The 13509-nt window shown below is 35.3% G+C and overlaps 1 protein-coding gene across 3 annotated transcripts; it reads left to right on the forward strand.

Annotated features, from left to right (window-relative positions):
* Positions 1-3111: 3111 nt before the first annotated feature.
* LOC127836459 (tumor necrosis factor ligand superfamily member 10-like) lies at positions 3112-8329 on the forward strand. 3 transcript variants are annotated; one of them, XM_052363104.1, is made up of 5 exons: positions 3112-3716; positions 4097-4683; positions 5010-5046; positions 5195-5323; positions 7282-8329. In XM_052363104.1, the coding sequence occupies exons 2-5, from the start codon at positions 4165-4167 to the stop codon at positions 7716-7718; spliced, it is 1122 nt and encodes a 373-aa protein (XP_052219064.1). In that variant the 5' UTR covers positions 3112-3716; positions 4097-4164; the 3' UTR covers positions 7719-8329. The 3 variants fall into 3 exon arrangements, with proteins under 3 accessions (XP_052219064.1, XP_052219065.1, XP_052219066.1); XM_052363105.1 differs by having other exon boundaries at positions 3112-3470; XM_052363106.1 differs by having other exon boundaries at positions 3315-3392.
* The last annotated feature ends 5180 nt before the right edge of the window (positions 8330-13509 follow it).

Consider the following 13509-nt stretch of genomic DNA (forward strand, 5'->3'; position numbering starts at 1 on the left):
ATTTATGAACTTACTAATTCTTTTTGGTAAGTTTTACATCAATAAACATAACATTTCCGACCTTGCATATCAAGTTTTGCTGAAAACTTTTTTTTTATTCCTCCAAGTCATTGCATGCATAAATATTACCAAAAAATAAATTTTAGCCGTGTTCAACTTTAGAAAAAAGTGAGAACAGGCGACTTACCAATATGAGCTGCTATACTTTATGCAAATAACACATTCTATTGTATATGATATAGCGATGTCAATATTGTAATCTACATTAAAACCTCTACCAGAAACATAGAAACACGGCAATGACTCTGTACACCCTTAAAGCCCTCGATCATAAAATGACGTTTCATGTGAATATTTTTAAAAGTTCCCGAGATATATCCCGCACACTAAGCGCGAAATTGATATAGATTTGAATATCATTTATCTTATAATTTTTCTTAATGTATACCTACATAAAAATGAGGAAGCATGTCAACTCTGTGGGTTTTTTTCTAGGTAGATTTGGCAATATCGCACACTCCCATTTTAAGGGAAACATGCTTCGACGTCAGTATTGGTAGGAGCTTCTTAAACTTTCCCCAGGCAATGCAGCATCGGGTGATGATGGCAAGTTCGCAGCCTCCCCCAGCACATAGCGTGTCACCCAGATAGCAGAAGCTGGCCTCAACATCAAGCTGTGAGCCATCAATGACCACCTGGATAACAGGTCTTCCATCAATTGGGCGTGCCTGGTCCATGCATCTCGGGCAAACGTAGTCCGGGTTGCTGGTGATTCTTCCATTGATGCCACTGCACTTATTGTGCACCCACAGTTTGCACTGGGTACACTCAATCGAGTTCACTCCCACTCCACTCCTACATACCGCACAGGGATATGCTTCCGCATCGCGCAGAAGATTCAGTCCAGGGCCGGTGATCAAGAGCTTTGTCTTCTTCATATTGACCCTCAGCCCCTTGCTTTCCATTCCATCCTTCCAACCTTTCAATCTGGAGAGACACTCCTCCAGTGAGTCCGCGATCACAGCAAGATCATCAGCGTAGAGGAGCTCCCATGGAACCCCGGCGCGAAATTCCCTCGACAGAGCCTCAAGCACTAGGATGAAAAGCAGGGGACTAAGAACAGAACCCTGATGCACCCCTACTTCAACTCCAAATTCCTCGCTATATTGTCCGTTGACACGCACACGGCACCTGGCGCCTGTGTACATACCCTGTATGACACGAACTGCCCATTCCTCAACCCCTAAACTCCTCAGAGCCCACCAGAGGACCTTTCTTGGAAATCTATCAAATGCTTTCTCAAGGTCGACGAAGGCAATATACAGTGGCTTGTTTGCTGCATTGTATTTTTCCTGTAGCTGGCGTATGATGAAGATTGCATCAGTCGTACCTCTACCAGGAACAAAACCAAACTGCATACCATGGATATCGACCATCTCGCGTATGTGGGTGTCAAGTACACGCTCAATCAGTTTCATCGTCTGGTCCGTAAGCTTTAAACAACGGTAATTTGTAAAGGTTAAGGATGTGGCTCTCCTCCCAGTCCTTGGGGATCACACCATTGCTGAAAACGACCTCAGTCAGCTGTCTCAGCATTTTTGTTCCCTCCTCACCAGCTGCTTTCAACATCTCGGCAATCACACCTGACGGTCCAGCGGCTTTGCCGCTTTTCATCTTTACAATTAACATTATTTTCGTTTTAAAATATAAACAGCATGAATGTTTTAGTAGTATTGTAAATTGCATAAATAGATTTCAGTCGTACATGACACGCGGCTTGTTCACGTCACACAAAGGGAGAGCATCAACTGTGTGCTAGTCTGCAATAATAATGTTCAAATCTTTAATGCTATTGCAGTAAACATAAATAAATAGTTTAAAAGTAAATATAAAAAAATGGCGGCACAACGATTCAAAACATTTTCCAGAGGCATGGGGTATTTTTAGTAAGTCAATTAGAAAAGCCCTTAAGTGAGACCAAGAAGTGAAGATTTTCAGCTTTGTGACATGTTCTTCGGCTATTTAAACGGACGATTTGCAAACCATTAAATACGTATTAGTTATAATTAATGCGATACAATCACAAATTGGTACCACTTAAAAAATGCAATAACATCAAAATATTTAAGACCAAATGCAAACTCACATAAGTCTTAACCGATTATTATCTAAATGTAGTGAGCCTGTGTGCAACACTGAACGCAAATATATTAATGTTTATTTGCTAGTATTAGTTTAAATTGAATTACACATAGTATTTAAAGAACGAAAACACAAACTTTTGGTCCTTTTCGATTCCAAGGCGCTTTTAAAAATTCGTAAAAGCCCATGCAGGGATGTGAATGAAGAATAAGCTTTATAACTACAAGAACGTCGCAAAATCATATTTTATTCTCGCGAGAGTGTACCCTACGGAATACTATCAGGGCCATCGTGGTTACACATTAAAGTCCAGAGGGCGAGAATGCGAGATCGCGATTGTACGATGACACCAGTGCGACAATACGATGACGACAGTGCGACAATACGATGGCGACAAAGCGATAGTACGATGGCGAAAATGCGAGAACGCGATAGTACGATGACGACAATGCGACAATACGATGACGACAGTGCGACAATACGATGGCGACAGTGCGATAGTACGATGGCGAGAATGCGAGAACGCGATAGTACGATGGCGACAATACGATGACGACAGTGCGACAATACGATGTCGACAATGCGATAGTACGATGGCGACAATGCGATGATACGATGGCGACAGTACGATATGACAATCGCATTGTCGCCATCGTACTGGCCACTGTCGCATTGTCGTCATCAGTCTATCGCGTTCTCGCATTCTCGCCATCGTACTTCCGCATTGTCGCCATCGTATTGTCACACCGTCGTCATCGTATTGGCGCATTTTCGCCATCGTACTATCGCGTTCTCGCATTCTTGCCCTCTGGATTTTAATGTGTAAACACGATGGCCCTAACGGTATTCCGTAGTCTCCGCAAACATCATCCCAAGCGTCGTCACCCGTGGAACGCAATATAAACTGTGCATGATTAACGTAAGATTTAAACTGTAAAATAGTGAACACATCAAGAAACTTTTGATATATTTGTCAAACGCGTCTGGGGAATAAGCCACATAACAATTCAAGTATATTTGGGTACCATTTGAAAGTGAAACTTAATACACTTTCCTTATAAAATTTTAAAATATATTTTGTTTAATACCGGGTAGTTTCTCTTCAACCAATCGATGTCAGTTATGCATGGAAGAACATTTCCCTAAACCAAGAAGTATAAAGCTCATTCGTTCATAACGTTTGACGTTGGATTGAAGTTGGCAACCTGTAATTTATTAAAGTGTAATTTGATGAGATGGGTTTAAGCGTGGTGCGATTAATTTTAGTTAACATTAATTTGTGATGCCTGTGCAGTTCATATTGAAACCTTTTTAACAAACATTTAACGGTATTAAATATATTTGGTATATTTTTTGATAAATCAAATAACGACTGAATAATCTGTAGATCAGAAGTGTTATTTTGTATTGTATGCATTTATATAATTATCTGCCATAATTTAGTTTATTTTGAATAATTATGTGAAGAAAGATTTACATGACAGAAGCATTTATAATTTGGTGCATGCTGATGGAGACAGGAATATTGAATATTGGATTTCTTACTCTGAAGAGTATTACATATATAAAAAACGGTGGGTATCAAATTATAATATATTAAAGTAAATATTACAGTGTTTACTTTAGCTGTCAAAATATGCAAACTATTCATTTCCATTTATGCTCAATTTATATGCATGCTCTTTGATTTCTACTTATTACATCAAACCACTAGCACGATTAATACTACAATTTAATCGGTGTCTATCTGTTTTCCATTTTAAAGAGTTTTTAAATAAATAGTGAATTTGTAAGACTAACTTTTACAACAAAGAATGTGTGAAACTCGCAATAAAGACATTGCATTACTGTTTTTTGCATTTTAAATATGATCATGTAAGAAAAGCGTTGTTTAAATTCAAAGGCACTTCTAGTGTCCTTTAAAATATCGTTGTATTTTACCTTTTAAATACAGGCGGCCAATCTGAAAAGATAAAACAGGTGGCATCTGATTGATTTCAACAAGCAGTGGAGAGTACTGAAATGTCGACTACAAGAAAAGAACTGTATGCTGATCAACAGTTTGTACGAACGGAGTCAAGTATGGATACGCAATATGAGGAAATAACACCCACGTTGATGGGCAATGGTCACTTTATAGCTCCGAATTGCCAGGCAGTCTTTGAAAGTGAACAAAAACGCAATAAGAAACATGACGACACGTGTGAACTAAATGTGATAAGATTGAAGAAAATGACAAAAATAGTTATTATTATTACAATTATGTTTGTTAGTTGTGCTGTTGTAACTTTAACTGCAATAGGCATGAATGCCAGTCAGCAAACGAAAATAAAAGAATTGCAGACGACAACGGAAAATCTGCGCAACAGACTTGCGCAGTTGGAAGAGAACGCTACGCTGTGTATGCCATGCGCAGAACTTTCATTGGGTCCATATCCGGAAGACACACCTGATGTCGCCCAGCTGCTAAAACACGTTGAAAACGGACAACAAATTTGTTGTGCAAAAACGGTCAGCCAGACTTCTATTTTCCTTAATCTGGTAAGTATATCACATGTTCTGCTTGGATTGAAAAACATGACATATACCGATTCTCATTATCTTTCAACAAATGTTTGCATCCGTAGTTACTCTGCCGCCGCTTCGGTTTTCTATTTTCTAACGCTATATTTTTCTATATTTTCTAAATTGTCTATTTTTCTATATTTTCTTTTGTTCTAAGATTTTCAATATTTTGTTTTGGTAGCAAATGTACGTTTATAAACTATGGCTCAATCTTTTGAATAATTATCTTATATGTGAGAACATGAAATATGTCATATGTTCTATTTAAATTGATGTATGATTGACCTAATTTTTATTTTTAGTTTGCAAAGAGAAAACAATTAGAAAAGTGCGCTCAAGGTATAAGAATAATTTATGCACAGTCACCATATTTGTATTTTTATCTTGAAATGCAATATTTAATTTCGCCATGAAAAACCAAGTGATGTTCATGAACGCATCGTCTACCAGTCTGCATGTTTACAATTTGCGTTTTGCTTGAAAATAGATGCCATAAATGCAGAGAATAGGCCATCCGGAAATTGCAACAGTTCTGGTTCCCCGCATATTCCATCTGGTAACTCGTTCAGCAACGTATCAGCGCACATGCTGGCCGGTCCCCAGCCGAACAACCTGTGTAAGTAACTATCTTGTTATTTGTATGCTCTCCCTATTTTTTTTTTGGGGGGGGGGGGCACATAGTCGCCGCTTCGTCTGTACGTGTGTGTGTCCGGCCGTCCGTGCACAATTTTTGTCCGGGCTATTTCTCAGCAATTAATGACCGGAATGCAATTAAACTTTTTGGGAAGCTTCACTACCAAGAGGAGATGTGCATATTATCAGCCGGTTCTCGTCAGATGATTTTTCACAGAGTTATTCCCCTTTGAAATTTTCCTTTTACATATAGTGCAATTTTTGTCCGAGCTATTTCTCAGCAACTTATTACGAGAATTCAAAGACACTTTATGGGATGCTTCACTACCAACAGGAGATGTGCATATTATCAGCCGGTTATCGTCGGATGATTTTTCACAGAGTTATGGCACTTTGAAATTTTCTTTAAATTGTACATTTAGTGCAATTCTTGTCCGGGCTATTTCTCCCCAACTTCTGACTGGAATTCAATGAAGCTTTATTGAATGCTTAACTACCTTGAGGAGATGCGCATGTTATTTATGGGTTCTGGTTAGATGATGATTTATTAAGAGAGTTATGGCGCTTTGAAATTTTTGAGTTCCTAAACCATCGGGTTCTGGTTAGATGATTTATTAAGAGAGTTATGGCGCTTTGAAATTTTTGAGTTCCTAAACCATCCATCGTATTATTTTGTCCAAAGTTATGCCCCTCAAGACGTTGCCTTTATATATAGTGCAATATTGTGACAAAAAAAACCTTTGGGGAACATCACCCGTCTCCGACGGTTTCTTGTCTTTTTCCATTGTTTTGGGGCCCTTTAGGATATAATCGAACTTTGCATATGACGCAGAAGAGAAGTTTCGTGTTAGTATACTACTTTAGTTAGCTCAATTAATTTAAGTATGCAGAAATTAAAAATAATATGTATTAATTTTTTGCTTTTACTTACTTTATACTAACACGTTTCGGATATGGTTTCTCCTTTTATTTATTGTATACAACTATTTAATTTATCAAGAGAGTGGCTTTAAATGAATATCTAGATAATTAACATCCTAATAATGAAAATATTCATATCACCAAGCTCAATTATAAAGTAATATGAATGAATATAGTAATACTATAATATTTTTTTATAAAATATATTATATTGCAGTTCATTTCTCGATCAAAAATGTAATACGTAAATAATATTTGTTTAAACGTTATATCAAGAAACGATATGTAACTTTAGCGGCACACTTAAACGGACATGTTCACATGAAATCCGCAAATCACCAATATCCGTTGTTTGCGGCTTGTCTTGCCTCGTTCAATATGAAGACGTTTGAATTGATTGGACAGTGTGTTTCATAGAAAATAGAAACCCATACTTTTAGAAATCGCGCATGCGCAGTTGCATATCATGTGTCCTTCAACCGTACCTGTTTCGAGCTTCCGTAAATTCGATAGGCTGTATTCGCATTATCGAATCAGGAAGTAACCGATTTACTATTTTTAAAGACATGTCTGCATTAAGATTAATATGATATTTTATGACGTAAATGTTCGGCCTAAGTATATACCGCTGTCTTGAAATGTGTAGTGCATAAGACAGCAATGAAGTAACACCGATACATTTTATCGTGCAGTTAACTAAATATGCAAAATTGTAGAAAGCATGGCGATTCGAATTTGAGAAAATGCTTTGCAGTTCGAGCTTTAAATAATGTACCGCAATATGTTAAAGCCGTTTACAACTTGATCTCGATTTTTAAAAATAGAAAAATGATCACATTAGGGTCATTTCGTATCAAATGACTGTTAATCGCGATCAAAAACAAAATAAACTCACAAAAATTACACGCACAGTTGTTGAGCATACACACGACAACAGCGTTCTTGTTACTGACAGCGACAGGTTCCGCGTTGAAACACATTCACGTACGCACCCATCACCCCTTTGCTTATTTATTTAAGCCTTGGACGGACGCATCCGGAACTGGAGTATCGGCCCGACGGCACCCGGAACTCACTTGACTAACATCCGGCTCTCATCCGACAACCGTTCCCTCGTCATCCCGGAGTCTGGCCGCTACTTCCTGTACAGCCAGGTCGGCTTCCTAGTATACTACAACCAAGAAGCGCCACTAGATCCTCAAAGCCCTGCGCAGTCGCTGTTTCACTCCGTCTTCCGGTATAACTTCATATACCCGCTTGGCGATGAAGAGTTGTTGCGAAGTGACGTCACTCAATGCTGGGAACAAAAGAAAGACTATGGCCGATACACGAGCTACGTCGGTGCCTCTGTCCAACTCAATAAAGGCGACCTGGTCTATGTTAAAGTATCCAAAATCGGATTTTTGTCGAGAGACGAACAGGGTTTAACATACTTCGGTTTGTTCAAAATTGCTTGAAACACGTTTTGCTATGATGCTTTGTTTTGTTGCTCAGTAATATTTCACTTTATTGCTTCAATCTAATGGCTTTTATTGTATTAAAATAACAATATCATGAATAAAAGATAGTTTGATACAAATATATGTAACGATCTCAAATCTCATCTGCAATGATCTAGTATAAATGTAATGTTGTCGGTATAAGTCTCGAAGATTGCGCATATGTTGAGAACGAACTGTGTTGCATATGAGAAAATAAGTTTGTTTTAAGCGTTGATATAAAACTAATCAGAGAACATATAATGTCTACCTCATATAAGATAGAGTGTATGACATTTGACACAAATAGTTAGGTTGTGTATGTTCAAATTGACAATTTATGTTTTGTTCTGATGTTCAATTAAAGTAGGATACTTTATTGTATGAGTGTATATTTGATATTGAATATTTGTTTTCCGAAAAGTTCATTTTATTTTTGCGTTCTTCAATTAATTTAGAATGATAATACTTTTATCTTTTAGTAGCATTAACTTTATTGTGTTGTATTCCATTACATTACTGGACCTGCTAATGTTGATGTTTATTGTTTTGGCTTATTTTTCAAAAGATATTAAACGATTTAAACTTTTTTCAAAGATGTCTGTATTTGCCCTTCCATTTTTTTTGTTTCTTGGTCCTTGAATATCGCTTTTTGCTAAAACCTATTCCACACATTTTTACGTATCCATTTCCTGAATTGCACATCAAAATACAAATTTCCCTTTTTTATTTAGTTACAACAATAGAAACATAAATATTTATATTTGAGCTTCTTTCCTTGAGACGACAAAGCTATGACCAGGCAACATCGCCATGAGTGTTGATAGAACACGTCGTTTAAACCCACACTATTCTGATTTCATCGATTTGAAGCCATACAAAACCAAATATATCAGTCCGACATAATTAATCCAATGTTAATTATATTATTAATTTATACTTCCATCATTATTCGAGTATACGTAACTTAAATATGAAGATAATTTAAATTTTCAAAACAAAACAAAACTTGAAACGTTCGAGAAATCGAGGGTGCAAGAAGATATTAGGTATGCGTCTCTCTACTGAGGAATTTCAGTGATGTGAAAATCAAACATGATTTCCGAATGGCACAGAACTGTACCTTGTATTTAAACAATGCTACTGCAATTTGGCTTTTAATTCCTCTGCATGCGACAATTTATTCGAAACAAGCGATACCGCTCATTACAGTCTGTAATAAATTGATAGTTTACGCTCCTATTTGAATTCAGAACTAATAAAACTGAGCCCGCGTTCACCAACCCGCACTTTTACTTAAACATAAAGAACCATGACCAAATGCATTTATGCGTAAGTGTATGTATTCACTTATTACATAAACAAACGTTTAAATTAAAGATGTTCGTGGCAATACAGTCGAGCTCAAAGGGTTTCTAAATAATAATTATATAAATTATAAATAAGTTTTGTAGTAACGATGAAATGCATTCTCATAATAACATGTTAACAAATAACTCGTCTTGCCTTAAATCATTAATGCCATAACATTATTTGTCTAAGACACTGTTCAACGAGTAAATTCAACATTCATTACCGTGTGCAGACAGACGATCGAAGAAACAAACATTTTATTAAATACGTCTGGTATAAAACATGTATTAAAACAAGAAAAATAAAAAAGTATATCTATTAGACTAAAAACTATATTTTAAAACAGTAAACCAATGTACCTTTGGATTTAGTTTAGCGAATAACGGCGAATAGATACGTCTGCACGCTGCTGCATTAAAAAACGACCAGCATCATACTTGTATGTTACAATCTTTAAATCATGATCGATATGAACAGAAAACTGACATTAATATACTAGTGGCAAGTCGTGCAATTTAAAATGTGTACCCACTAATCCAGACCTCGAACTGAAAGGTTGTGTATTTGTATGAGCAACTTCTTTTTTTATTAATTCACTAAATATTGTGACTTTCTTCTCCCCAATTAACAGTGCATCTTTTTTTTTAAACGTTCAACTGTTTAAACATGTGGGATGAATAACTAAATTAGTAATAGAAATTTTAAAGAAATACGGACTAGGGTAAATCAAATCTCAGTCGCAGATGATTTAAGTATTTACGGCAAACTTGCGGTTCGCATACACATTAACCCATTCATGCCTAGCGTCCTGAAAAAAGGACATTGCAAACAGCGTAGACCCAGATGAGACGCCGCATGATGCGGCGTCTCATCTGGGTCTGCGCTGTTTGCTTAAAGGAATTTCAGTAAGTAATATTCTAAATATAGAAATCAATATACTAGACATCCCTAATTTTGGGAATAAATTGATCCAATTTAGAAGGATGGGAGAGTTCACTAGACATAAATGGGTTAAAGCAACAACACTAGCCTCATGTTTTCAGTAGGCCCATTACTTACATGACAATAATAAATATAGCTTTCTTTGCGCGTTGTACAAGAATATATTGTAATATACAGTTATGCATATAACATAAATATAATTTCATTTACACCAAAACATTTTTTTGCAAATAGAAAGTACCTCTTTTATGTTGTTGTTTTCCTTGAACATATAACCTTTACAAGGAACTAATACAGCTACAAGAGTGTAATCCATAGACGGAATGAATACGTTATCATTACTGATAAAAACAATGACGTAATTATTTGTCAAGTATTGCTTATTATGACATGACATTGTACTCTAATTCATTTCGTATTTGTTGTTTATTTTCCGCTTATGCTTTTGTGCTTGGCCAGAATGTATGGAAATGTGCTAATTGTTCTGTTGTCAATGTTTCCCCCGATTATCAAGACAATTTGATTAATTGTAAATGTAAAACAAATGAAGCTCATGGAGACATCACTTATTTTCTTATTTTTCTGCGCATACTCAGATTTCTTATTTTCAATAATTTTCATTGTATTGTTTTTACTATTAGTTTGGAGTTAAAGAACTTTTTGGCAAATGCACTTAGCACATAAGTCCTTGTATAATATGCGACGATATCTATCTACATCAATTCGTTTTTCTAGTGCACTACCGAAATTATGTAATTGTCCTTTACTTGTCAAATTAACGTGTCATATTAAGAATGATTTCTCACCTGCATTTAATTGTGCTATAATGCTTATCAGAAGGTTAATAATTAAAGTATTAGTTTCCAGAAACGCTCTTCAATCTCAATTTCAGTTAAAATGCATGCAACATGTAATTTTTCATGAATAAAATAGAACGTGAATTTTTAATAAATGTAGTGCATTGCTTTATCTATTATTTAAAATGAGACGCAGAAATTGCAAAACATAATTTGGTATGTGTAATTGTGGTGATCGTGCGTCAAAAAGCAAACGAAACATAATACAAAAAGCTGTAAGATGTTAAATAAAAATCGGCATAAAAATTGACAACGATAAATAACACAACACGCTAAGTACACAACTTAAACAATAACACAATTCCCGAAATATATTTTGGGGAAAACATATTATACAAGTGATATACTAAATAGTAGTTTTGATTCGTGCAGACATTAAAAATCACGGGAACGTGTCAAAAAAATGAAACGACAACAATAATAATCGTAATAGACAAACATATGCATTCAAAACTTAATAGTTTACATGCAATTCAGACCACTACATATATGTGTGTGTGGGACTTACATAAAAAGCGTTATATCATGTAGATCTATAACGAAAATTAACAATGTACAATTTAAAAACTTATACCTCACACTACTAATAGAATCATCTTTATGAGTATGCATAATAATATCATAACACACGTACTTGCAAATATATAACCTAAATACTTTAGAAATAATAGTCCTGACGCTAAAATAAAATGAAATGCAATAATCGTGAATGCATGTTATTATTAGAAAGGAATGCACATGTGGCGATGATATAAGCTGTACATAAAAGTGTGTCATCTGATATTTTTATCGTTTCCATTGAAAGCGATTCCTGAAAATGAAATAAAGAAAAGCGGGTTATCTGAGTAATAATCTATTTATAGAATACATAGAAACATGTATTATATTGCGTAATCGTGATATCAGTTTATACGTATACTTTATTAGGAAAGTTTACATGTAAGCCAAATTTGGGCTTTGGATTAAGTGGGTATGTTTGTGATTGTACAGAAAGTTACGTGGCATTCTCATCCTATAAAATGTGGGTTCAAATATATTTCTAAATGAACCCATTCTAAATGAACACGAAAAACATTAACGTTAACTTATAGTACAAATTGAGTGTCCTTTTAAAGACCCGTGGTATCTGCAAAAGGCATTCATTTGAAATGTACAAGCTCATCCCGATAGCCGGTCGTGCATCAAGTGCCCTTCAACCCAAATGATATTAAATTTGATTTGCCAATAAAGTAACAGTGTATATATTATTTGAGAAATAAGAATGACTGTATACATAGACTTGTAAAACAATGACAGAAATTCGTTTCGAAAGGTGCCTGCATTTATTATGGCTTTTAAAAATAAAACTCACATTTATTATCTATTATGGTCTGAAAGTTTTATAAATAAGGTTTTTATGTGATATTTTCTTCAATGATATATAATTGCACTTTTTTTATGTAAAACTTTGTTTAGTTATGTGTGCTGCGTATTTTCTACAGTAATACTTTCAGTATTTTAACTAATTTGTCTAAGAGCTTTGTTTGCTTTACACTTACAATTAATCAAATTGTTTTGATAATCGGGGGAAACAAAGACAACAGAACAATTAGCCAATCTTTCCGTACATATGACTCATTTCTAAACATTCTGGCCAAGCACAAACGCATAAGCGGAAAATAAACATCCAATGCGAAATGTATACAGTGAAATGTCATGTCCTAATAAGCAATGCTTGACAAATAATTAAATCATTTTTAGTATCACATTCAAACAGGAAGTGTACTTCATCTTCTATACGATCACGTTGGCACAATATACAAGTCCGAGCAGATCAATGACACTGACCTGACGTTGGAGCGGAGTCAAGTGACAATAATTATGTACATGATCTGCCGATTCGGCTGAAAAGCTTTCACATTTGGATCAACAGTGTCCCAGATTTCAATCGGGAATAACTTATCATACGAAAGTAAGATACTATCACGAAAATCACTGATGCGGAATGACAACAATTCTGTGCACGAATACTGGATACTTTTGCCACCAATTCGTTCTTTAGATATATTGTGCGTTTACGGGCCGCAACTTTATAAATCGATTCTTGGTACAGTTTAAGTTGTGTATTGCAAAACCGTGTGAATCAATGCATTTATTCATTAAGCGATCACTTTTTTTTACTACAATCACTAGAAATCAGCGTTATGAAGTACTGTTGATGTACCTTTTATTTTCAGTTTGCAAAGAGAAAACGACTTCTACATGAAATTGAAGCAATTCTGGTTGACCGAAACATTGCAAAATGAATTTCCCGTTTCATCGTATTAACCCTTGGACATGAAATCGTCAATTTTATAAGCATAATAGTACTGAACATGCTGACTCTATTAAACACAGAAGACTATTCAGTTTTAATTAAATGTCAGGGACACGTTTTTCAGTGCCAACTTATTGAGTTATAATTTGCGTATACTTATGAACGTCTGCTTCAATGTTAGCGCAAAGATAATTGTGTAAATGTTAATATGTAATTGAATCTTCAATAACACTTTATGCTATTTGGATTCAATTTAGAGACCAAGCATTAAGATTTTTTATATTGTTTGTCTAGCTCAAACGCTTCGCATAATAATTTCAAT

Source organism: Dreissena polymorpha, chromosome 6 (assembly GCF_020536995.1).
Source record: "Dreissena polymorpha isolate Duluth1 chromosome 6, UMN_Dpol_1.0, whole genome shotgun sequence".
In the NCBI taxonomy this organism is placed as follows: domain Eukaryota; kingdom Metazoa; phylum Mollusca; class Bivalvia; order Myida; family Dreissenidae; genus Dreissena; species Dreissena polymorpha.